The sequence below is a fragment of the Ursus maritimus genome, unplaced genomic scaffold, assembly GCF_017311325.1.
Source record: "Ursus maritimus isolate PB19 unplaced genomic scaffold, ASM1731132v1 scaffold_3, whole genome shotgun sequence".
NCBI classification, from domain to species: domain Eukaryota; kingdom Metazoa; phylum Chordata; class Mammalia; order Carnivora; family Ursidae; genus Ursus; species Ursus maritimus.
This window is the reverse complement of record NW_024425563.1, coordinates 69,938,674-69,965,823: the sequence shown is the minus strand read 5'-3', so window position 1 is coordinate 69,965,823 and position 27,150 is coordinate 69,938,674. Positions and strand designations below refer to the sequence as shown.

The 27,150-nt window shown below is 37.0% G+C and overlaps 2 protein-coding genes across 9 annotated transcripts in view; one reads left to right on the top strand and one right to left on the bottom strand.

The window, feature by feature from the left end:
* The window catches only part of KRIT1 (KRIT1 ankyrin repeat containing), a 38,122-nt gene extending 23,345 nt beyond the window's left edge, over positions 1 to 14,777 (bottom strand). Inside the window, exons 1-9 of one of the 8 annotated variants that reach the window (XM_040644282.1) lie at positions 14,642 to 14,776; positions 11,472 to 11,509; positions 11,111 to 11,214; positions 10,024 to 10,183; positions 5,675 to 5,767; positions 4,418 to 4,547; positions 2,949 to 3,192; positions 2,616 to 2,731; positions 2,248 to 2,391 (exon numbers count right to left, since the gene is read on the bottom strand). In XM_040644282.1, the coding sequence (XP_040500216.1) occupies positions 2,248 to 2,391; positions 2,616 to 2,731; positions 2,949 to 3,192; positions 4,418 to 4,547; positions 5,675 to 5,767; positions 10,024 to 10,183; positions 11,111 to 11,214; positions 11,472 to 11,490 (1,010 nt within the window). In that variant the 5' untranslated portion in view covers positions 11,491 to 11,509; positions 14,642 to 14,776. Of the gene's footprint in view, positions 1 to 2,247; positions 2,392 to 2,615; positions 2,732 to 2,948; positions 3,193 to 4,417; positions 4,548 to 5,674; positions 5,768 to 10,023; positions 10,184 to 11,110; positions 11,240 to 11,471; positions 11,510 to 14,603 lie in introns of those variants that run through there. The other 7 variants (XM_040644283.1, XM_040644281.1, XM_008686225.2 and 4 more) reach the window with 7 other exon arrangements.
* Positions 14,778 to 15,533: 756 nt separating this feature from the next.
* ANKIB1 (ankyrin repeat and IBR domain containing 1) overlaps positions 15,534 to 27,150 on the top strand; it is a 181,072-nt gene continuing 169,455 nt past the window's right edge. Inside the window, exon 1 of the mRNA XM_008686227.2 lies at positions 15,534 to 15,665. The gene's annotated coding sequence lies outside the window, so the exon portion shown is untranslated. The remainder of the gene's footprint in view (positions 15,666 to 27,150) is intronic.

Genomic DNA, 27,150 nt, shown 5'->3' with positions numbered 1-27,150 from the left:
TTGCATTCCCACCAACAATGTAGGAGGGATCCCCTTTCTCCACATCCTCTCCAACAATTGTTGTCTCTTGCCTTGTCTATTTTTGCCATTCTAACTGGCGCAAGGTGGTATCTCAGTGTGAAAACCCTCACTTTAAAGATGAGAAAACAGACCAAGAGAGGTAAAACATCTTGTCTAAGCTTATTAAGATAGTCTCCAAATCTCAGTCTCTTAATGAGATGGCCTACTATTCCCCTCCTTGATCCTTATACCAATTAGTGAATAAAGGTACATTTCCAAGATAAAGTAAGTTAAGTTCTTACTAAATGGTTATATTGGTCTTCATTCAAATTCACATTAATCAAATGATCCATCTCATTAAAAGTATTGCAAGGTGATCCATATTACTCCTGGTACATTAAACTTAGTTATTTCCAACTGACAGAATTGATTTTGTCAAAGGGTAAAACACTTTTCCTTGGTATACTGTAGTAGTAAGATTTTCTAATTAAAAATACTATGGATTATGAATTTCAGATTTAGACATAAAAATCTTTAAATTTTTACAATACTTTAATAATAACAGTCAACATTTATTGAGTGCTTATTATGTGCTAGGTATCCTCAAAGCATTTATTTGCCTTTTCTCCTTTAATCTTAAGAAAAGTACTATTATTAAGTCCATCTCATAGATGAAGACAGAGGTCCTTAGAGACATTAAATAACTTGCCAAAGGTCATACTTTTAGGAAATGAGAGTTATTAGGACTGAAACCTAAGGACATTTCAAAGAACATTAAATACCATACTTCTGTTTTTACATACTATGTACTTAAAAATACTACCATTCTTAAAAAATGTTACCATTCTTTTATTAGAAAAGAAAATAACCCATGCCACAAAAAAAGGACAATATTAACCAAATATAAATTTGAGATTCCTAAACTAAAATTCTCTGCTTCTGTCTTCCCAATTCCAGAATGTACTTTTTGTTTAGCTCCAGGTAAGGTATGTGCTTTCTTTCAGTACTGCTGCTGCTACCATTATTTACTAGTAATCTGAAGAAACAACTACAAGTTCAGTTTAAAAAGATTTAGGGTAACTCCAAATATGAGTAGAAAATTCCATGTAACGGGAAAACAATTAAGAACACACTTACAGAATAAAGGAGCCTATTTTGAAGGAAACAGGAAAAAATTAAAAGCATATTTCTTGAATACAAGAGCATATATTTCTTGAATAAAGGAGCATATTTTTAGGGAAACAGCATATTTTTAAGGGAGAAAAGATGGATAGTAAAAGCAACTATATTTAGCTACAGGATCACAAATTTTGGAATCAGTGAAATTAAAAGAATTTTGAGCTGGAAAGAACTCTAGCAATGATCTAATTGACGCCTTTACATATGGGTAAATAAACTGAGATACAGAGATGTGAAGTATCTTGCTAAATGTTGCTCAGCTAAGAATTAGTGGACATTTAACAAGCAGTGAATAATGTAGGCACTTCTTAAGCTAGCCAAGGACGATCAGTTTAAACAATAAGTCAAAAGCAACTTTCTCATAAGAAATAATGGTAAATAACTTCATTACATCCCTTCTAGAGGATAAACTATAGCTGACAGTTAACTACCGCTACGAACACAAATGCAAGAACTCAGCTCAGCTGAGGGGAAGAGTTACTATTACGTAGGAAGAGTAGGAGAGCAAGAGCTACGATGGGCAACTAGTGGAAACAGCTAACCCCAGTCTTGTGAGCTAATCCCTCTCCTCTTAAAAAAAAAAAAATAAATAAATAAAGAATGACATTCATTCTAATGAAGGCTTTGGGGAGTTTCTTGATGCCACAGCTTCCCACAGAACTTAATGGATACTTTTCTAACATGATCGATGTCAAATCATAAGTAGTTACCTCATGTAAATTTTATAGTAAGGGTAAACAGACTTAATGTAACTCCAATACAAAACAATAGAAATTACAAGGGTGAATAAGGGACCTAGGGATGTATAATGACACTTGCTAGTCATCAGCTATTATACAGGATGACTTGGTAATGCCTAAAACACCAATGATACTTTTCCCATGGGGCAGACCTTGTAATTCTGAACAGTGGTACATATAAACAGTAATCAAAGATCTAAATAGGAAGCCCGTAAAGCAAAATATGGTAGAGAAAAAGTGGCTGGAATGACAACAGTTCTGAAAAGAAGCACTAACATTTATAACTAAAGATTCATTCCTTATAAGAAAAAAAAAGTAATCCATTTACCAGCATGCATAATGAATGGGTGCCCAGTGGTCACTATCTAATTGGTTGACTGAAAATCTTTCATTGAGAAGGCGGTTTAGTAATTCTGAATCTCCTTCACAGGCACTTCGATGGAGAGGAAAGTCATCTACCCACTGTCGTTCCCTGATCATTAAAAACAGATAAATTTTTTTTTAAAGCACTGTTGAAATTCAGATTGTTTCAAAACAAACATATCTATGAAAGCCATATGTCACTTAGCAGCTGCAAACTAAATCTTTTATGCAATGGTTACACTGCATACTAATTACATATATCATTTTAAACAATATTTTAACATTATAATGTAAGTTTTAGAAAAGCAATGTGGAGTAAAGCCAAAACAGTACTTGTCTTCTGTGACACTGCTCATGCTTCTCTGCCATTTTTCCTGTTTGGGAATTTGGATTTTTGAGTAGTCTGGAGCTCCTAGACCAAAGTATGGATTTATTACCACTTTATCTACCTAAAAAGGGAAAACAGAAAAAACAAAATCCCCATAAGAGCTTTAGATACTTGACTTCAATAGATATAAATACAACTAAATACAACTAATTAAATACAACTAACTAGCTGTCATCTTAACATTTACAATTAGTAATAGGTACATTTACTTTAGAAAAAAATTATATTTCAGATAAAATGTCTTTTGAAATCAGAGCCAAAATTCACTCAACTCTTACCCGGTTTGTATACTGAAGATCTGATCCAAACAGAGGGTTGTAAATACAAGCATCTGCCTTCTCTAGGGCTAACATTTTACTCTTTATTTCTAGTGCACTGTAGCCCATATGTAGTGAGTTTTCTGTCTGACCTGATTCAGTAGCATATGCAGGGTTTATGACATTAGTTTTTATCCGCTCAAGAGGAGAAGGTCGGAATAAAGCTGGAATAAAGTGAGATTGTGCGTGACGTTCATCCAACCACCTGGCAAAATAGAAAGAAGAAGTCACAGAAGTATTTGTTCAAAAACGAAGATGAAAAAAGTAGACCATCAAACTCTGAGATGTGATACGTTCTAATATTACATTCAGATTTTTAAATTTTTAACTAGTGTTCATTAAGTACTTCATTTACTAATAATAAAAGTTTTGTTAATAGACACAGCAAACTATTTTTAACAAATGCATATACCATTATAATAAAAACCCTTTCAAAAAACATGAAGTACTTTTAAAATCAGAACCGCTGAGATGGGCAGGACATTAGCTCTGTAGTTACAGAAGGACAAAGGCATGACAGGCTTGTTCACTGCTAAGAGTAACTCAATACTAAATCTATCAGAACAACTTGAGGAGCCATTTGACCCAGAATCAGGGAAAACAAAGAGAAATTTAGTAATTAGCTTATTTTTTTTAAAGATTTTATTTATTTGAGAGAGAATGAGAGAGAGAGAGAGAGAGAGAGAGAGCACGAGAGGGGGTAGGGTCAGAGGGAGAAGCAGAGGCCCTGCTGAGCAGTGAGGCCAATGGGGGCCTCAATCCTGGGACTCCAGGTTCATGACCTGAGCTGAAGGCAGTCGCTTAACCAAATGAGCCACCCAGGCAACATAGTCATTCACTTATTTAACTATTTTTTAAAATTAACATATGATGTATTATTTGTTTCTGGGGTACAGGTCTGTGATTCATCAGTCTTATATAATATCCAGTGCTCATTACAATACATACTCTCCCCAATGTCCATCACCCAGTTGCCCCATCTCCCTCACCTCCCTCCCCTCCAGCAACCCTCAGTTTGTTTCCTAAGATTAACTATTTTTAAAGACATAATTAGTTCTATTAAAATAGTGGAGGAAGGATGGAAATAAGGGAACTAGTGCAGAATAGGAGGGGATATAAAGGCAGTGGTAACTCAATTTGAAAATTAAAAAAACAACAACAACAAAAAAAACTAAATCTAGTTTTGTAACAAGGAATCTTAATTCTTAATCCAGGACGGTCTTTGTCATTTTTGAAAAAAGTTTAGTTGTTGCAAGCAAACCAGGACAATTTTGTCTTTGGGGCTTTTCGTTTTTATATTGTACTTCAAAAACTTAACGTGTGTTACATATGTATATTATTAATTTTATTATTCTGTTCCATCAGAGCTAATTTCTACTATGAACCTGTATTGGATTTATTAAAAACATATTTTTAGTGGCATTTCTTACTTATCCAAAGCTATTAACATCCTTGCTGTAAGTGTAGCAAAATGAGTGCTGGATTCACTACAGACTCGCATAATATCTTGTAAGCAGTAAAAAATTGGGCATCCTGGAGTATATGTATATTTAGTATTATCTGAAAAAGAAAATGAAAAATGCCATCATATAAAAGGTTTACAACTGCATGTTTTTCATTTAAAATTCTATAGTATATTTTAAAAAGTAGTTAAGTGTAACTTGAATTGTCTTAGATTTGGATATAGAAGACCTTGATTAAACTGATGACCAGTTCTGTGACCTTATCCATTTGGAATTAGAAGACCTATATTTTGGAGGATTGCAGAAATTGTTTCCTCTTTCTCTTCTTCAACAATACTGTAAAACTCTGATAATAAGATTTCCAACACCACTTAAAATATTGTACTTTTTAGCCTAAGTATGGCTGGGGAAAAATATATATATATCTGGAATGCTAGAGCTGGCTAATAAAATACATATAAGTACTGTGTCAGCAGCATGCTGATGGCATATCCAGACTGGGTCACTAATTTATCATCAGTATTATTACTGCCTTATAGGAGGTCAGTACTCTAAAGTTTCCAAAGTGGTTTTCACATCTAAATCCTCATTGAATTCTTCCAGCACAATGAACCTAGTAGAAGCAGATACCTATCTTACAAATAGAGCTGAGGCTTACAGGTGATTTGCCGAAAGGCACAAAATTAGTAGGCTGCAAGGTCTGCACTGAAATTTAGTATTTTTCAATTATTCCAGGATGTTAAAGGCTCAAATTAAATTTTGACATCGGATCTGAATTCTTTAAATATTACCAAGGCTGTTAGGCAGAGTATTTTAGAACTATTATTAACATTTTCTCGTGCCAAATACCAGATAGGTCCTGATCATAGTCTGTTAATGTTCCAAAGTACTGAAATATCTATTTCTAGTCATATCCTTCAAAAAATCCCTTATTATAACCTGAAAATTTTTAATTTCAACTATGGCTTCCCTCCTCACTTCTTTATTCTACTTTTAAAACCAGAAACAAAAACATTACTGTTTAGTCCAGAAGGCTGAATATTACACTGAAATCAAATACCTTTTTTTAAGTAATAAATTTCCTCATCTTAACTACTAACTGAAAAATAAGTATTTTAAAACAGTATTATAGTAGTAAGTATGAATGTAAGTTACTAAATTCCTCAGTAGACTTTAACTTAGCATCTAAATTAGATAAAGATTCATAAAACTTAGACTCTTTACCTTTGACAACTGATGGAACAATAAATAATGCTGCTTCTCTTCCCATCTTCTCCCCATCCAGAGGAAATTTCTTCATTAGTACCACTCGCTTTCCTAACCATTTTTAAAAATCAGTAAAGATAAAAATAATGAATGAGCTTTTAAATTTTATAAATTACCTTGAGAATTAGAAAAAAAATTATTTTAATCCCAGTGCAGTTAACATACAATGTTGTTATTAGTTTCAGGTGTACAATATAGCAATTCAGCAGTTCCATATATTACTCAGTGCTCATCAAGATAAGTACACTCTTAACCCCTTCACCTATTTCGCCCATCCCACCCCCCACCTCCCCTTGTAACCACTGGTTTGTTCTCTACTGTTAAGAGTGTTTTTTGGTTTGCCCCCCCCCCTTTTTTTTGGAGAACTAGAAAAATTTTTAAAAGGCAGCATTAAGAGGAGTTAAAATATATAAACAACCAATTTTATGATATGCCCTAATAAAAACTGTTCATTCTGAGATTAATGCAAATCATTCTGTAGACAATGAACCAGTAGATTTATGATCCTGGTCTTGACTCACTAGAAGAGAAGCTTGCTCACTTGCTTGTTTTCTTTTTTCTTTCTTTCTCTCTTTCTTTCAAAGATTTTATTTATTTATTTGAGACAGAGAGTGAGAGCACTCGAGCACAAGGGGGGGAGGGGCAGAGGAAGAGGGAGAAGCAGACTCCCCGCTGAGCAGGGAGCCTGATTTGGGGCTGGATCCCACAACCCTGAGATCATGACCTAAGCCAAAATCAAGAACTGGACGCTCAGTCGACTGAGCCACCCAGGTGCCCCATATGTTGCAAAGTCTTAAAGTTTAGTAGCTCTTCATTTAACATTCAACTTCTACCCTCAATTTCAGTTGTTGTTTTTTTTTTTAAGATTTTATTTATTTGAGAGAGCATGAGAGAGAGAGCATCCAAGCCCATCCAAGCAGGGGGGTGGGGCAAAGGGAGAGGGAGAAGTTGGCTCCCCACTGAGCAGGGAGACTGACAGGGGGCTCAATCCCAGAACTTTGGGACCATGACCTGAGCCAAAGGCAGATGCTTAACCAACTGGGCCACCTCGGTACCCCTTCAATTTCAGTTTTTGTTAAAATCTGATTGGGCTACGAACTACTGTTCTGAATTGTAACCTCCACTCTTAGTCTGTTTTTCCTGATTTGGCCGCAAGGGGGCTATAAATAAAAACCATCAAGTCATGCACTTGAAAACCTCTCATCTAGACACTTTTGCCATGATTTTCGTCAACCCTTCCAATCTTCCCACTCCAAGATATAGAACCTTGTTCCTGACCCAAGTAGGAATGCCTGGCTGGATGCCTTCTATGGACAGGTAGATAATATAAGAGTTCAAGCAGCTTCACTTATGTACAAAATAATAGAGTCAATATTTGTGATTATCAAGGCCATTATTATTATAGCCCCCAAACAATTATTTTACAAATTGGACATTTGTAGAAAATATAAGTGTTAGATACAGAATAACATCTCATTTCAGAGGCAATTTCTTTTGTCTAACCCGAGGCTTTGTCCCACTTAATCTTTTCTGCCTTGCTGCATCCCTAAACCCAGTTCTGACCCACTGTTTAACTGCCTACTTTGTAAATTATAGATGTAATGAGATCTTTTGTGGGGGGGAAAATAAAAGCACTGACTACAAGCTGGGAAATGAGGGTTCTTGTCCTAACTCCTCTACTAATGGGAATATGATTTTAGCTGATAACAACCTATATGTGCATTTCCACTTACAGATGTGAAAATGACCATATACCAACTCACAGGACCAATTTCAGAATTTCATTAATAGGTAAGTGTGGTGGCGCTTTACAAACGATACAATGCCACTGCACAAAAAGGTAAGGTATAACCACTGCTATTATAAAGTCATTTGTGATTTTCATGTGATGCTTATATAAGGAATCCTATTACTCTATGAAATATTTCATACTTAGGAAAACCCAAGAAATAGGATAGTCAGGATCTGGTATAGCTTATTAATATAATTAGTTTGGTTAATTTCTTTTATTAAAAGCTGCCAGAAAATCTTCTAAGAGTACTACCCCTTTCTCTGGGCCAGAGGACATTTTTATTAACACTGACACCACTGCCATCCCCCTTCTGGGTGAATGGACCAAGTGACAGAGTTTGGCTAATTCATAGCAAATTATGACTGGTCTGTCTTAGCTCAAATATGTGATTTGGATATATGTCTCAGGAATTTGATCTCAGGATATATGCTGACTACTATAACAATTTAGCAATAGTAAAACAAGTCTAGATGAAAATTTATCAGAGAAGGCCCAGACTGAGGTAGAAAAGACCGACAAATTTGTGGCATCCAAAAAAAGCCATTTACATGCCTGGATCACCCATAAAGATAGTCCCCTTTTTAGCTATAGATCATTTTATTAAAAAGTCAATCTGATAATTAGGAAAAGGAGATTCTCTTTGTGGGACTCGGAATTTATACCAAAGATCTGTAAATTTATGCAGTAACTTATTTTAATCTTGAGTTATAATGCTAGAGCTCCAACCATTCGGGCCCTATTGGGGAGGGTTACCTATTGGAAAGGTAAAAAATGGTGAATGATACCTCCAAAAATTATGAATCAGAGGCTAACAGTTTAGCTATCTCTACGTAACAAATACCCAAAATAATAACTCGAATCACAGGATTCAGCCCTATCTCTGCAACAAAGACTTTTTACTAAAACAGATGAATTAGACAATCTGTAGAAAGATTAACAAAAAAAAACAATAAGCTTTAAAAACCCAAAAAGTAGGCATAGAGAGGTATGTCTTACCTTATGAACAACTGTTTTCAATAGCTATGTGACTGAAATTAGCTTTAGCTTCTTAATAATAATGCCTGAATCTTGGATATAGTTTATAATTTCTCTAACTTTTAACTGCTACCCACTTCTTATGAGGCTACAGCCTGAGAAAATTATCATTAATTTTTAAACAGTTTCCTAGGCTATATATTACCTAATATTTTAAATGCGGCCTCAACCTTTCAAGGTTAATGCTTCAGTAATTCAGTTTGGCTCTTTGAAAAGGGTCTTCTTCCTGTGACTAAACAGGAAGAAACCTCTGCTACCTTGCAACTTATAGGATTTTAATCCATGAATCTTAACTTTCACTTAGTTACGGAGCAAGGTTTTTAGTTTCCCCTGTCCTGAAGTAGAGAAATAAAAATAGTAGTTCAAAGATACTTAACTAGAGAACTATACCTCTAGCAAAAGCGATTTATATTTTCTCTTTGTTTTCAAGCCATTCTTTGGTTTCCTATCTCTACTGAACAAATCATTAACACTGCAATTTTTTTAACTATTTTTCATCTTAAAAAAACATTACAGTCAAGTTCTTTCTTTTTCTTTTTTTTTTTTTTTTTTAAGATTTTATTTATTTATTTGACAGAGATAGAGACAGCCAGCGAGAGAGAGAACACAAGCAGGGGAAGTGGGAGAGGAAGAAGCAGGCTCACAGCAGAGGAGCCTGATGTGGGGCTCAATCCCATAACGCCGGGATCACGCCCTGAGCCAAAGGAAGACGCTTAACCGCTGTGCCACCCAGGCGCCCCCTTTTTTTTTTTTTTAAGATTTTATTTGAGAGAGAGAACGAGCTGGGGTAGGGGGTGCAGGCAGAGGACGAGGGACAAGGAGGCTCCCTGCTGAGTAGGGAGCCCAATGTGGGACCGGATCCCAGGACCCCAGATCATGACCTGAGCCAAAGGCAGACACTTAACTGACTGAGCCACCGAGGCCCCCCATAGTCAAGTTATTTCTTGAAGGGCTTTGCTACACCTTAAAAGAAGTTTTCTGAGTCTTTTTCAAGTTTTTTTCTTTTGAAGATTTTACTTATTTATTTGAGAGTGAGAGAGAGAGAGTGCATGCCCGTGAAAGTGGGGTGTGGGGGGGGAGGGAGAGGCAGAGAATCTCAAGTAGACTCCTTGCTAAGTGTGGAGCAGGAGGCAGTTGGATCTCACAACCCCAAGATCATGACCTGAGCCAAAACCAAGAGGTGGATACTTAACCGACTTAGCCACCCAGGCACCCCTCAGGTTTTTTTTTTTTTTAATGGAAGGGAACATAAAAAGAAGTTGAACCCCCCTTTCTTTTTTTTAAAGATTTTATTCTTAAGTAATGTTAAACCCAACATGGGACTTGAATTCACAACTCCATGATTAAAAGTCGCACACTCTAACGACTGAGGTAGCCACGCAACCCAAAAGAAACTGATCTTAATATATTTTTAAAAATATCTTTCTCTACAAGCACTTAAAGCAAACTCTATTAAAAAAAAAAAAAAAAGGTTTCCTACCTCTAATACCCTGGTTTGCAGGAGAAATTGGTTTGGTGGTTTCTACTACATAATCCAATATGCCTTGTGTTACTTCACTGTTGCCTTGAAGTTTAGTTTCCAACAAAACTTTCTTTCTCTTTTTTTTCTGTCCTTCGATAGGAACTTCATGCAACAAAATCTTAGATGAGAAAAATTTAAAGAAAGAAGGTTTAAAATAAAGTTTACTTGCCCTAGAATATAATAAGCCAGAAGTCTTTCTTAACTCCAGCCTCATATTAGAATATCCTGGGAAGCTTTTAGAACAACAGCAATGTCTAGCTTCATCTTAGACCTGTTAAATCAGAATGTCTGGGAAGTGTGGCCCCAGTACTGGAAGTTTTAATGATGATTAAATGGTGCAGCCAGGATTGAGAACTAGTAAACCAGAGCACTGCTGAAGCAGCAGCCTCCTGAGAGCCTCTGCAATATCCTTTAATAGGTTTCAGATAACTAACCTTAAAAAAGCAATTTGAGCAAAGTGTTAGAGAAATTAGTTGGAGTTAGGTTAGAAGTATTCTATGATGCTTGGAATCTGCTGCATAGAAAAGATAATTCTGTTTTAGGGTTTTTTTGGGGGGGTTTTGGCTTCAATCATGTTTATTAATATATTTAATAAAATTGAGGACTACAGAGAAGTAACTTAATTGCTTAAAACTTTAATTAAAGGTACAAAGATATTTTAAAATGAACTGTTAAAAAGAGTTCTTTAGGGAAATAACCAAGAACAATATTTACATTGGAATTTGGAATGAGCGGACTTCTGCAAATTTTCTTTAATTTTTGAGAGCCATTTCATAAATTGTACTAAAACTAAATCTATACGTTGTAAGGAAGACTCAAAGGACTACTTTTAATATCTAATAATTTATACCTATCAATCAATAGAAAAATGGTCAAAAGGCATGCAACAGACAAAAAGACAGTGATGGGCAGAGATCTAGGAGCATCAATTCTACCTTTTCAAGATCTAGGTTGTCAACAAGAATTTAGAAGATATGATAAGACTTTATGTAAATGAAAATGGCATTCAATGGTAGCAAATCAAATGTTAGTAAGTTGTTCTCACTTCGTATGACTTAGCTCTGTATTCCCGAGAATTGAGACTGGCAGTATTCTTTGGACGAATAACAGCAACATACGCATCTTCTATGTTTTCTGAATTTCCCATTGCTTTACCAAACAAACATAGAAATCCCTTGAAATATTAAAAGACATATAATCAACATAATCACTTCAAAAAACAATTTTTAAAATAACATGTTTGTTTTTCTATCTTGGAATATATGTACTACCTAAAAGGCAAGCCAGAGATGACTGTATTTTAATCCTGAACTATTCAAAACCTTAGCTTTATAATTTTCAGATTTCCTGTTGGTCCTTTTTTCCTTTTCTGTGAAAGGTAAAAAAACTTTATTGGAGATACATACTTTTGTATGTTAACAGCATAAGAATCTGCCTTTTGGACCTAAAAAAAAAGTGATATGATTATAAAATGTCTTCCAAATACTAAGCAAATAATGACCTGAAATAGTGATTTGGAATACTACACACTTATTTTCCATAAATAACACAAGTAAATGTCATATTGTTAATAGTCTGGAAGCGGGAAATAGGCAGCTGCCATTGACATTCTTTCCAAAATCTTTAGAAAGAACTTTGATATTTGACATTTGGATAAGCTAAAGTATACCTTATAACTTTCCTTGGAGACACCTATCACAGAGTCAAAAACATGTGGTCAGTGGATAAAATCTTTCTGATGTTGACTTACGAATATTTCCCATTTCCATTATCAATTCCCTAGATAATTCCAACATTTTCTCCCTAATATATATTTTACACACACACACACACACACACACACACACACACACACACTTTTCCCCCAAAACTAATTTTAAGTATCCATTGAGGAATTTCCAACAAGCATTTGTATTTCAAGCACTACCTTCCTTGTTTAAAAAAAAGACACTGTATTGTGAATACACCGTATAACAAATGTAGCACAATTAAACAAACCTTTTTTTCTATTAAGCACCTAAAAGAGAAATCAAGTAATCCTTAGTTTTCTAAACACAATTTAAAGCAATCAATTCCTGTGCTATCAACTTATATTTAAAAAATAATCTGGGAAAATGCTTTATTAATTTTAACTCATCATTTCTCTGGAATATTTAGTATTCCACAGTACACTCAGCTTTTAAAAGATAAACAAATATGATTAATAGAAAAAGGCATAATCGTGAGGATTATGGTATTTTGCTTTTATACCATTTAATGTAAACATATCCCTGAAAGATTCTAACAATTGATTTTCAAGAAATATTCCTACTTGAATATTTGAAATATACATATTCCATGTAACATGAAAGAAGAAAACAAAGGCTTAAGTTAGGAGAAGAATAAAAGTTACTAATATATCAAGGCAAAACTGCTAAAGCAGAAACACATGCAGAGGGACTAGAAAAGAATAACAAGCTAAAAATAATAGAGAAAGGTAGTACTAAAGTTAGCAATATGTTTAGACTGAATTTTAGATAAAGTTTCAAATGACTAAGTGTAGGAAATAGGTGACATTTTGTTATGGCTCATTCTGTTCTGAAAAATGCTTAGGTATACATGATAATGTTCCAAGCAATGAGGCCTTAAAATATGCAGAAGTGGTTCTCAATTGGGGTACCCTACCTGGGATCATTTGAAACTATGTAGGGACATTTCTGGTTATCACTATGACTGGGAAAGAGGAGGAGTGCAAATATCATTTAGTCCCCATGGGGCAGGCTTGTTAACATTTCTTTGCTATACCAGACAGTCCTGTTTAACAAAACATAAATTGTATCTTCAATAAAATCATTTGCTATATTGAGTACTGACGAACAAACTAAAGCCTTTTACACCAGAAAAAAAGAGAAGATTCAGTATGTGAATATGGGTATTGTAAATTTAACAAGCAGAAGTCAAAGCTGACAAGAGGATTTACCAGTTTGCAAAGTACATGCCAATAGAAATTACCAGCAATGATCAGAAAGTGTATTTTCATAAATAAAAACAAAGAAATGGGACATTATCTTAGGTCTCTGTAAAATGTTCGTGAGACAGAAAATGACCCACCTTCTTCCACCCTTAAGCAATGGTTCTCCATCTTTTAAACCCATGTCAACTTTAAATAACCAAACCAAGCCAAACCCACAAAACCTTTCTGTCCACATAGTTGAAAATCATTGATAAAGCATATTTTATTCCCTCCAGCCAAAGTGATTTTATCAAGTTGTCCTTAAGTTTTTATTGCTTTTGTTTTCTGAATATAACATTTAATGTTTTTAAAATAATGTGAATAGCTAACACCTACAGCGCTTATTATGTGCTATACACTATGCTAAGTGCTTTATATATATTAATTCATTTTATTCCCCTTAAACCTAATGAAGGTAGATATTATCATCCATATTTTATAGAAGAAAAAAAAAGCTGAGGTGAAATAGCTAAGTTACTTGATCCTTCCACATTCTCCTAGAACAATTCACTATTGTAAAACATTATAACATTAAGAAGAAGAAATGGAGACTAAATGTCAGTAAGAATTCCTCTACAGGGATTTGCTGACCATAAAAATATCATCCTTTTGCTACAAAGAGAGGAGGACATATTAATAAAGTAGAATAGGAGAGAGCCATCCGTGCTACTTTTAAGTCAGCTTGCTTTCTCCTTGTCCCCTCCAATTCTATTAATCATCACTCACCAGGGTCAACAAGTGTCACTGATAATTTTCAAAGACTTTCTTTCTGTTAAGTGACATTCTGTTCTGTAATTTAAGATATTTAATAATCTTCAAATTGTTTTTGAAGGCAATTACACTGAATTCGGCTAATAGAGAAGGAACTAAGTAATAACTGGCATTGGGAACCAAATGAAATCCCACAGTGAACACCCAGGTTATTTAAGGTTATCTGGAGGATCATGATTTCATACTTAGGGTATCTGAATATGCTCTGTATCAGCTGCTGCTGTAGTTCTGCAACCCAATTCTAAGGGAACCAACTAATACAGTAGCATGGGGTTAAGAGGCAAAGATCATGGAGCGAATTGTTTTTATATTGTTAAAAAAAACATACTTGTATTTTTGGCATTTCCCCCAAATAAGATGAGGCCATCAAAGCAGTTAAGAGACTGTAGATGCAGAGATAAAGACGCATTTGCAAACAAACTGAAAGCACACAAGCTCTCCAAGAGAGTGAGAAGGGAATGGGAGTGAGATTCCGAGGCCAGCTACATCAAAGATTTCTTTTGAAGATAAAAAACACCACCAATAAAAAGCAAAGAAAGCCAAAAGCCTCAAAAGATGGAAAGAAGTGTAGAGGCGAGTTGAGCTGGAATGACAAGTTGTGAATAGCTTTCCCTGAAATGACAAAAATAAATAATCTGCCTAAGTTTTTCCTCTGTCACCACCCATCAACGTCCACTACCAGGAAAAGACGTGCATGCCTCTTTGCTCAAAGAGCTGCCACCCCAAGAGTTGCTTTGGCTTCTTTGTTACTACTTGTAAGAAATAAATTCCTTGCCTGGAGAAACTAGATGTGGAGATACTTCAGCCTCCCACCTCTGTTTTCTCTCGCTGGAGTCTGGTTCTCGCTCCTCCTCGTCTCACCCGTGAGGGCGGCGGAGCACCTTCGGGGCCGCTACATTCAACTCACGGGGTGGGACAGTCACCTGCGGGGCGGGGTGCCGTCACCGCTTTCTCATTCCTCCTTCCCTTCTGTTTCCCAGCAGCCAGGCCTAACTTCCTGTAACAGGAAAACCCTTGGTGGCCACCAGAAGCCGCCAGACGTGTTCGGCCGCGCTTCTCAAAACGCGCCTCAAGAGCCCGGTCTCTGGACTCAGAGAAACTCTTGCCGACTAGTTCTTTATCGTCCTTCCCTCTCCTCGCACCTCAGCACGATATCACCCTCTCCCAAAATTCGGGGTCTCCAGGTCTTCGAAGGCCTTTGCTTTCCATCCCGCCGCTACCGGGGCGAGGAAATCACTTCCGGGTTTACACCCTTTGCAGCGTCGCGGTTGGCGGCGGAAGAGCTTCCGGGTCGACGGACGAGCTGCTGCCGTTCCTGCTGCTTCCCGCTGGGGCTGCGGGCTGGGCTGTCAGGGGTTGGTGGCGGCGGCTCGAGGACAGGGGTAGCACCGGCCAGCACGCCAGCGGCTGAGCCGGCGGCGGGGGAGGGGAGGAGGACGGCCCGGGCTGCGTGCGCGCGCGCAAGGCTTGAGCATGAGCCGGACTTGACCGCGAGGCGGAGGCAAAAGCCACCGCCCCCTCTTCCCCTCCCTTGAGTGAGGCGGCGCGGCGGCCAGAGAGGGATGGGGGGCGCCCGCCCAGTCTGAACCTCGTCGCGGGCGCCTCCGTCTCACGCAGTGTTCCTCGTGGGCCTCTAGTGCGCACCCTCAACCCCAGCAGCCTCTGCCCAGCCGGCGCACCCGGGCGGGCGAGGAGGGGGCGCCCGCCTGGGTGGGTGGGGCGGGGAGGGTACCTGAGGTCACCTGCTCAGCGCGAGAGGCAGAGGCGGCCACGGCGGTGGCAGAACTGCATAGCTGCGGGGTCCACCCGACCCTTACCCTCAGCCTGGGAAGTAACCGTAAGTCTCATCTTCACCGTACGAGTGTGTATGAGGCTATCTCAACCCTTTTTTGGGCTCCGAGTTCAGCGCTGCCTAGTTCACGCCCTCACGGGTCTCCCACTAGTGTGTCTCCTTCCTCTTGTGGAGAATTGTACCCCTCTCTATCCCTATCCTTGAACAGGCAACACCCTCTGTCGGTCCTGTGGGGCTTTTCTCCCAGCGAATTTGCAGGTCTCAGTGGCGCGTCCCATCCTCCCCAACCAGATGCATCTCCTTGTCCCTCTGTCCTCAAAGATGTGTCCTCCCTCTCTTTCTGTCTATATCCCAGACCTCGCAACCTCCTCCGCCCATTTTTTGAGACGTGGAAAGCCACGGGTTCGGCGGATCTCGTGGGCTAGAGGGTCTTGAACGGATGGATGAAAGTGCTCTGCATCGTTGTAATGGGTGGGGATAGGTGCAGATAGCTCTGATGGACCTTTATTTTTGCAGCGTCTGCCACCAAAACAAAAGAATGGATCGCTCCCTGGACCTTCATTCCAATTCCTTCTTAACTGTGTATAAGCTCTTTAATGTACATTGCTGTTTGAGTTGCAGGAAATTGGAACTAGAGCTGTAATTAAGCGTCTCCTGAAGAGGTTTTAAGAATTAGTCTCACAAGCTATTCATACGGAATTGGCATATTAAATAATCTTGTATTGGAATGAAGACCCATTCCAGAATAGATTTGCTAGTAGCTAAGAAATGAATGTAAAAACAAAGGCCTAATAGTTCCGTTGTTTTTCTTTCTTTAGATTTTTAGTGTTTTGGATTTACATTTAGTTCTTAGTTTACGAAGTGTGTGTGTGTGTATGATGTGGAAAATTTTGTATTGGAAGGTTTTGAATTGTTAGTGGTTTAAAAACTCTAAAGTGATTTTTAAAGATCATGTCAGATTGTATTTGGTAAGATATTGTCATTAATTTCAGAGAGACGTTTTTTACTGATTTAGATCAGCCACCTACAGATGTTACACACTTGTGCCTATGACCTTACTGCTTCTTAGTTTAAAAAAAGAAATTAACTGTGAATGTCTTCAATGTGTATTTCCAGATTTCAGGCTAGGCATTTTTTCTTTTTGAATTTAGTTTGCTATTTAAACTGCCACTACAGAACTTTCCAGAAATTAGATTAAAAAATAATTCTAATGCTGTCAGTGACTGAACAATAGCTCTTAATATGCCTTCATGCTGATGACACTTTCCAGGGCACTATAGGAAGTAAATAATAATTTAAGAATAATTTTGGTCTGCATATTGCAGTTCTTTGCTACTATTCTGTAAACTGTTCTGTAATGTAAACTGGTAGCCTTGGTTTATTTTTTTTCTGAAAACATAGTCATTGTGTTAAGAAAGGTAGATGTGTTTAATGATTTTTATGGTTGTTTTCAAAACCTTTTAGCACTTGATTTGGAGCTGTTACTTGATTTGTAACTTTATTGTTCACAGATTTTAGTTTGAAGTAGGCTCAGGAGGTGTAGCTCCAACTGTCTGTCTGGAAGTATACTTTATTGGCTTGTTTCAGAAGCCAAGTGCTGTACAAAGTTGAGTGTATTATTACAGGTGTGGTTTTGCTTTTCAGAAAATTGATGAGTTTCCAAATGTGAGTGAGGTAATTGGCCATAACTTGGTAGAGTCTTTTGTTGTTGTTGTTGTTGTTGTTGTTGTTGAAGTCTATTGATCCCTGTTGTCTTTAGAAGTAGTGTGGGGAAAATAGCACTGTATTTTCATATTACACTTTTTCCCTTGCCAACTGCACTGGGAATTTTGAATTTTCAATATGAAAATGTTCCAAAACCATGCAGATTATGCCATAAGGATGAGTTCTAACAGGTGGCTGCTGAGACAAAAGTTTTTTTAGTTACTCTTTTGTACTCCTATAGCACTGCCCACTTTTGAGAGAGCTGATTTTCTTTCTTTCCTCTTTCTTTTCTGGAGTGTGCAGTTGAACTTGTGAAAGTGAAATCTGTGTATTTACAATGTACTTGTAAGTGAAAGTTCAAGCCAATTTTCATATATAAATAGATGGAAGAACTTGAATTAAGCTCATCTGAGTCTCTTTGAATGGAAGTTAGAAAAGATTCCTCAGTGCTTTGGGTGCTTTCTTCCGCTTTGAAGATGAACACAACATTTATTTAGATGAAATTTTACTCTGAGGATGAACACATTTATTTAGATGAAGTTTTAAAATACTTTTCTGTAATATTAGACTTATATGTGACACATTTGCCAAAACAGATTTGAAAGTGGCTCAATCATTATTTAAAAGACCAGTCTGAGAAGAGTTTCTGTGTGTGGTTTTAAAAATGCTGATGTATTTTATTTCCTTTCTCAAAGTGACTTGCTTAGGGAATAATAATTTTTGGACTTTACGTTTATTTTTCAGACAATCTCAGACTACCTTTTTTTTTTGCTTTGAGATAACATACTTTCATACTCACTTAATTTCGGTAAACTTTTATTGAATGCCTACTGTGTATGCCAGGCACTATGTTAGATTCTGGGATTACAAGTATAAATAAATTACAGTTGCTTTCCTCATTGAATTTGCCAGTCTAGATGTTTAACTGTGATTCTATCCATCTGCCTTTACGGACATCTCTAATAGGTTTTGAAGTCACTTTATCGTATTCGGGGGTTTCATATTCTTTCTATAAGAATAAATACATTAAATGCCATTTACGAGTGCTTCACTTGTACTAGCTGCCGTGCTAAATGCTTTATATACATAATTTCATTCAGTTCTTACAACAGTCCTAAAAAATATTTTATCTCTGTTTAAAAACCATACAGATTCTGATTTAAAGTAATGCTGAATGTTATTTTACTCATATAATATGCTAGAGAAGATTCAACCTTAAGATTCCTCCATAAAAAAGAAGTTGTAATATAGTTATAGCAATTTTTAATTCTCTAATAATGCTTTGAATAGATTTTCATTTCCTGAGGTATTAATATCATTTATTTTCTAAAGTGCATGCATTATATACTATCAATGTAATATTCAATAGTTGTTGAAACTTTAGAAAAGACAGTTCTGAAGTCATTATGGTTAACTGTAATATAGATCTTCAGGCATATGTAACTTTTTTTTTCTAGCTCAGCAATGGGACCAACAACTTATAAAATATATTTAAAAATGTGTGTATTCTCCAGGAAAGATAGGGTGTTAAGCTATATGAAATCTATTCAGCTTTTTGAGTTTAATTTTGACAACCATCTAATGTCTGGAGAGTTTTGGTTTCTGCAATGAAAATGTATTCCTTCAGATTTAAAAATGATCTTGCTCATCTATTAGAATATATGCTTTACCAGCAATTTGATATAGTTCAGTCTAATCATTTTTCAGACCCTCTTCACATTTTTTAAAAAGATGATCTTCCACTGTCAACTATTTTCTCCAAAAACCTCATTTGTATTCTAAACATGTTATTCTGTTTTTGTTGTTTGTTTTGTTTTTAACATAAAATCTCAACAGTTTGCCATTCTTGAGGTTAAGGCCTTTGCCACTGGTTACACACTCCCTGTTTTTAGAACTATCGAACAGATAATATTCCTCCTTCAAGTTCCTAAGAAAAGTAATCCTTGATGTTTTCCTGTCCCCAGTCAGACATATTTTAACTTGACACAGACAGTTTTTTCCTTTCCATGTAGCAGAATTCTTGATACTCAGGTCACTATTTTCTGATTGGAACAATATTGGGAGTTCCTGTTCAAGTATATAACAATAACTAAATTATAAATGTGTTAAGTGCTAGGACCGTAAAGATGAGTAAGTCAAGATTCCTTTCTTGATTGAACTGTAAAATGCCTATTGAAAATGCATGAAGAGAAGGGAACTTCATTTAAAAACATTGAGATGCTCTTCTCCAAATAAGCATAAAAACATTGTCTTCCTTCTTAATCTATCCCCTCAAAGTATTGTAAAGGAATGTTTGTAAATAAACATTTTAAGCCAGGGTTTTTGTTCTATTTCCTAACCTCGGGCAGAAAAGATGATTTACAGAAAAGATGACTTTCTCTGACTTAAAGAAAGATACCAGAACAGGGTAAAGAACGCCAATATCCCCTTCCCTCAGATTTCACCATTGTTAATATTTTACTGCATTTCTTCTATTGCCTTTCTCTCTGTTTCCATACATACATTACATACATATGAGTATATGTGTGTAAAAATACATGCATACATACCCATTATTATAGTCTTTTTCTGAACCTTTTGAAGTAAGCAGCAGACATGGTGTATCATCACCTGTAAACTCGAGTGTCTATTTTATCAAAAGCAAGGCCCTCTCATATAACCAACATATAACCCTCTAAATCAGAAAATAAGCATTGGTACAACACTGTTGCCTAGTCCAAGAACCTGTTCATATTTCATCGACAGTTGGAACAATATCTCTTTATTTTCTGGTCCAGGATTCTATCCAGGAATGCATGTTGTGTTTAGTCGTCATGTTTCTTCAGACTTCTTCAGCCTCATTTTTCCCTCTTTTGTGTCCATGACAGTTTTGGAAAGTACAAGGCCCAACATTCTGTAGGATGACCCTCAACCTAGGTTCATGTAATATTTCCTCGTGACTCCAGTCAGTTCATGCATTCCTGGCAGGAATACCACAGAAATGGGTCTGTGCTCTTCTTAGCACTTTGTATCCAGAGGCATATGATGTCAGCCTTGCCACTGCTGATGATTAAAACGTCGATCAGGGGCACCTTTGTGGCTCAGTGGGTTAAGCGTCTGCCTTCTGCTCAGGTCGTGATCCCAGGGTCCAGGATCAAGCCCTGGGTCAGGCTGCCTGCTTAGCTGAGAGCCTGCTTCTTCCTCGCCCTCTACTGCCCGCCAACCCCCCATCCCCCCGCTTGTGTGCTCTCACTGGCTTGCTCTCTGTCAAATTAATTAATTAAAAAATGTCGATAATTTTGGTATCCTTTTGTATTTGATCAGTATTTGTGGAGAGGTATTTCAAAATTACGCCAGCATCTTGTTTCTCATCAGGAGTCTCTAGTCACTAGCCTTAATGTGGCTATCAGTGAAGACTCTTACCTTAATTAACCACTTCTATGATGATTGCCAAATGATATCACTCTCTTATTTCTTCTACTTGTATTAGTTGGGATTTTATTGTGAAGTGGAGCTTTCCTTTCTCCCCCACTTAATTGTTTATTAGATCAGTAAGGACTCATGGATTTCTATTTTATTTAATTTGTTGTGATTTGTTACTATTACTTATTTTGCTGTTTAAATTGTTCCTGATTTAGCCTGTGGGAGCCCCTTCAGGGTGGCTCCTATGCCTATTTATCATGCTCCCATCTCATTCATTGTGCATTTCTGGCAGAACATGCTGTTCCTTGTTCATTCGGTACTTTGCCTGGTCTAGCCCTGGAATCAGCCATTTCTCCAAGGAATCCTGTTTGGTCTTTGTTATTGTTGTTTGTTTTTGTAAAAGGTGGTATTTAAAAACAAAGATTTAGGGGCTTAGTGTGCTCATTGCTACTGGGGTATCATTACTTATAGGAACTAGGAAATGTATGACTCTGAGTATGGTTTGTATATACAGGTATATGTAATACACACATATATATTATCCATAATTATTTCTGTACCTGGGTGTATATATTATTAAACCATAAGTTTGTCCCTGTACTTTCAATTCCAGTCTAATACTCCAGGGTTATTTCTAGCCTTCTTCCTTTCCACATTTATAAATGTGTGGAAGTAGGAAACTTGGTTTCACATTAGTCTCAGTGTAATTATCATTTGCCCAGTTGTTTGACTCACTTCCTTAGCATGTTACCATTCTCCCTGCCATGTAGACCATTTTTTATCACCCTGTGTCACTGACTTCTGGGCCTGCTGGCCTGTGCCTTTTTGTGAATCTACAACCCCTGACTGTGCCTACAACTCTGTGCCACTGCCCATCTCCACACAAAACCCATTTATCCTCACCTCCGGCTGGTTGGCTCACAACTCTGCTGGCCTTCCTAACATGCCCTCAGTGCCCTTTATCCGCAGCCAGCGTGCAGACTACTTTACATAGCTCAGTATTTCATTAGTTAATTTTTAAGTGTATTTCCAGGATTTATAAACATACATATATATGATGAAATGTGTACATAATTTCCCCACATAAAAATGATAACATACTATATTAAATGTTCTACACTTTGTTTTTCAATGACTGTATAGTATTCCTGTGTGTGTGTGTGTGTGTGTGTGTGTACATCCAGACACACTCACTCCTACCTACCTGTGGTGAATGATTAACAACCATAAATTCCTTCCTTCTTGGTATCCATTCCCCTTTACAATGTGGCTTTGCTGCTTCTCTCTTTTGGGATAATTTATTTCTCCATCTCTTGAGTCTTGGTTGACCCTGTGATTTGCTTTGACCAATGAATATGGTATAAGCCATGTGTGAGATCTGGAGGTTAGTCCTTAAGAGACCTTCAAGGGATGATTTCCTGCAAATCCCATATAAGGAAGCTGATCTAGCTTATAGGAGGATGAGAGGTCTCTCAGAAGTGAACCAAGACTCCCCAGTGGAGAGCATCTACCAACAGACATGAAAGTGGACTCTTCTGGATCTGCTAGCCCAGCTGACTCTTTAGCTGAATGTACCCACAGAGGAACCAGAGGTGAAACCAACAAAAAAAAACCCTGCTCAGCCAGCCTATAAAACTGTGAGAAATAACATAATTGTTTTGAGGCATTAAGTTTGGGATATAGCAATAAGTATCTGAAGCCATATCTGTGTTCATTTTCGACATCTAGGTTGTCTCTAATACGAACAGTATTGCAATGAGTATCGTACACAGTACATGCCATTTTAATTTTAATAAATAATGCCAGATTATGTTTCAGAAATGTTATAATTCTTATTGCCATCCGAGAGTATTTCCCCCAGAAACTCACTATTGCTGATTTTTTTTTTTTTTTTGCAATAAAATGAGTAAGAGGTTTCTTTTGGTGCTGAATTTTGCATTTCATTAACTTTATGAAGCTGAGCATCTTTTGATACATTAGTTGGTTCTTTTGATTTTTCAATTCTATGAATTGCTCATTCATATCTTTACTCATTTTTTTTCTATTGGATTTTTTTCCTTATCAATTTTTTAGTTCTCTTTTATATGTTATCAATGTAACCCTTTTTTTTTTAATGATTTTTTATTATATTATGTTAGTCACCATACAGTACATCCCCGGTTTCCGATGTAAAGTTCGATGATTCATTAGTTGCGTTTAACACCCAGTGCACCATGCAATACATGCCCTCCTTACTACCCATCACCGGTCTATCCCATTCCCTCACGCCCCTCCCCTCTGAGGCCCTCAGTTTGTTTCTCAAAGTCCATAGTCTCTCATGTTTCATTCCCCCTTCTGATTACCCCCCCTTTCTTTATCCCTTTCTTCCCCTACCGATCATCCTAGTTCTTATGTTCCATAGATGAGAGAAATCATATGATATTTGTCTTTCTCTGCTTGACTTATTTCACTTAGCATTATCTCCTCCAGTGCCGTCCAGGTTGTAGCAAATGTTGAGAACTCATTCTTTCTGATAGCTGAGTAATATTCCGTTGTATATATGGACCACACTTCTTAATCCAGTCATCTGTTGAAGGGCATCTCGGCTCCTTCCACGATTTAGCTATTGTGGACATTGCTGCTATGAACATTGGGGTGCATATGGCCCTTCTCTTCACTACGTCTGTATCTTTGGGGTAAACACCCAGTAGTGCAATGGCTGGATCATAGGGGAGCTCAAGTTTTAACTTTTTAAGGGACCTCCACACTGTTTTCCAAAGTGGCTGTACCAACTTGCATTCCCACCAACAATGTAGGAGGGATCCCCTTTCTCCACATCCTCTCCAACAATTGTTGTTTCTTGCCTTGTCTATTTTTGCCATATCAATGGCAAAACTTTAACTTTCTTTGCAAATAGGTTTTGTCAGTCTTTTTTTTTTTTTTTTTTTGGTCTTAGTTTATGGCATCATTTGCCATATCTTTTTTTTTTTTTTGGTATTTCATAGAATCATTTGTGTCTTTCCTTTTCTCTGTGGCTTCTGCTTGTTCCAGTCTTGAGACTATCTCTCTCCTATCTTAGGTAATGTAAACTTTTTCCTAAATTTTCTTCTAACTTTGTATTGTCTTTTCCTGTCAATTAGGAATCATGTTCAGTTGCTCTCAAAATCCAAAAAAGAGTGATATAAACAAATAAGGGTATCATTTTCCTTAAGTAATGAGAAATTAGCAATAGGCCATCCAGAGCTGTTATGGTGCTTCCACAATGCTGTCGGACATTCAGGCTCATTTGTCTTTCTTTCAGTCACCTTTTCGTCCCAGGTGGCATTCCAGGCTGCGAAGCAACTTCCTTCTATTTTTTCATTCATTGCTCAACTTGTTTTAACTGAGGATCAAATCCACTTTGGTGACTGTAATTTCTGGGGAACGAGGCCAGGACAAAGCAGGTCCCCCCAAAATAGCAAGTTCTTTTGAAATATTTTCTCTGTTCTTGGAAAATAATACTGATTTTGCTTTCCGTGTCCATAAATATATGTGCAGAATAAGGCCCCATTAGGCAAGTATGGGTTTTTTTCCCAAAGTTATTTACAAGCACACAAAGAAATAAACAGATTATATTCTCAAATTGGAAACTAATGATTTTAAGAACATAGGACTTTATCCTTATATTCAGTAAATAATATTAATTAAAGGTGTTTTATGTGCCAATAACTATGGTGAACAGTGGATATATAGCTCGATATGATGTGACCCTTGTTCTCAGAAAGTTTACCAGATAATTGGAGAAGCAGATTAAACGTTTCATTATAATATTAGGTGGGAAATAGAGTGTATTATCAATTTAGGGAGGCAGGACATCTAACTATGTTAGGTGAGGGTTGAGCAGCTATGATCAGGGAACTTGATGGAGAAAATGGCTTTTAAGTTGAGACTTGAATGACTTGTAGGACTTAGCCTATTAAGGAGGAGCTTTTTAGGTGTATGGGAAGACCATTCTTTTTTTCTTTTTTTTTCTTTTTTTTTTTTTTTTTGATGTAAAGTTCGATGATTCGTTAACACCCAGTGCACTATGCAATACGTGCCTTCCTTAGTACCCATCACCAGCCCATCCCATTCCCCCACCCCCCTCCCCTCTGAAGCCCTCAGTTTGTTTCTCAGAGTCCATAGTCTCTCATGCTTCATTCCCCCTTCTGATTACCCCCCCTTTCTTTATCCCTTTCTTGGGAAGACCATTCTAGGAGCTTTAGTAATTCAAAAGTGGGTCTGAGTTATAAGAGATAGGCTGGAATAGGATCAGTTCTAGTTTGGGCAGGGACTTTTCCTTAATTCCAGGGGCTGGAAGCCTTGGGAGGGTTTTAAAATAGAATTGGACAAGATCAGATTTGTCTTTTGATAAAAGTAAGCTAGTTATAGTTGATGGGGTGTGCTTTGGGGAGTGAGATCTGGAAACAAGGACACGTACTAGGTAGGAAGTTTATCTAATACATTAACATCTATTCCATCTTAGGAGTGCTTGGCTGACTCAATGGGTAAAGCATGTGACTCTTGATCTTGGGGTCATGAGTTTGAGTCCCACGTTGGGCATAGAACTTACTTTAAAAAAAATTATAAAATCTATTCCATATTAGTTAGATAAAAATTTATTGAACACCTGTGTGAATATCATGTGAGTAATACAGAGATATATAAACATAGTTCCTGTTCTCAAGGAGTATATATTTTAAGATAACTAAATATAAATATATCAACAATATGAGGCATTATACTAATATTATGCTTTCTATCCTATAAAATGAGGGAAAGTAAGGACTAGAATTAAAACTTGAACCCGGTTTCATGGCTCCAAAACTCATTTTTTTCCATGTGGAAGGCTGTGCTACCTTCCACAGCACTTATTTCCCCTTAACTTTTTTAATTATCACTGTGTTGCTTGTAAGGTACCTCAGAACCCTTATGAAATAAGATTAGAGTACAATTAAAATGGTTTTCAGCTTGGAACACAAAGCATCAAGAGAGCTACACTCTGGCTTTCTTTAGGCAATCTCTGTGGTGAATGAAGCATAACCAGGAAGATATAAATGTTGGTCAGAAAAATTGCCACATTGTCTGAACGAAACAGTTGTTATAAACAGTCTTGAGACTTGTTGTGGGGAAATTTAGTATTGAACTGATAGGACAGTGGAGAGCAAGACTCTAGCATGGCATGGCATGTCACTAGATAGCTGAATAGCATTCTTATTAATCTTAAAGGTCCTTTTTTCCAGTTAGTAGATAGAGCATAGAATGAGAAAAGGGCATCACTACTGCCAGTAAATACATAAAGCAATAATGTTTTTTGTTGATGTATTTATTTTTATTTCCAGAGAGCAGTTGGAAAAAATAAAGATTATCCTATATCTCTTTCAATCATTCTAATCCCTTACTTTATTTAAATTCGTTAAATGAGATATTTTGATTCAGGCCAGGTAGAGATGGCTGGGGATAATAATGTTATTCTTTGGTGTCTGTCCACCTCTGTTAGGGTGTGCTTGCCATGTGATGTCTATAGGCCTCAATTTTCTTACTTGTAAATTGATACACTTGGATGAATATAGTTGACCCTTGAACAACATGGGTCTGAACTGCGCAGGTCCATTTATATGTGGGTTTTTAAAATAAATACAGTATAGTACTGTAAATGTATTTTCTTTTTTTTTTTTTTTTAAGATTTTATTTATTTATTTGACAGAGATAGAGACAGCCAGCGAGAGAGGGAACACAAGCAGGGGGAGTGGGAGAGGAAGAAGCAGGCTCATAGCAGAGGAGCCTGATGTGGGGCTCGATCCCATAACGCCGGGATCACGCCCTGAGCCGAAGGCAGACGCTTAACCGCTCTGCCACCCAGGCGCCCCCTGTAAATGTATTTTATTACAGTTTTCTTAACATCCTCTTTTCTCTAGCTTGCTTTATCCTAAGAATACAGTATATAATACATATAACGTACAAAATGTGTGTTAATCAACTGTTTATGTTATCAGTAAGGCCTCCACTCAACAGTAGGCTATTAGCAGTTATGTTTTGGGGGAGTCAAAAGTTATACATGGATTTTTGACTGTGTAGGGTCCAGCACCCCAACCCGCATGTTATTTAAGAGTCATCTGTAATCTCCTGAGGGTTTTTCTTCCTCTAAATGTGACTTGACATGACATCTACAAAATTACTTTAAAAGTTAGCATATGATATTCTGATTGAAAAAAAAATTACCTTTTCTATAGAATAGGGGAGACAAGAAAGGAAAGAAAGATAGAGATTGCACTGAGAACTTGGTATCAAAGAATGAAGAAAAACATTCTCCAGAAACTCAGAGGGAGGTGTTACTTCTGATTTTTTAGCTATTCACAACTTTTGAATGTGGGTTAAATGCCAAATACATAAGGCAGTCAAAAGTGCAAAATAATAAGGTTGTTAT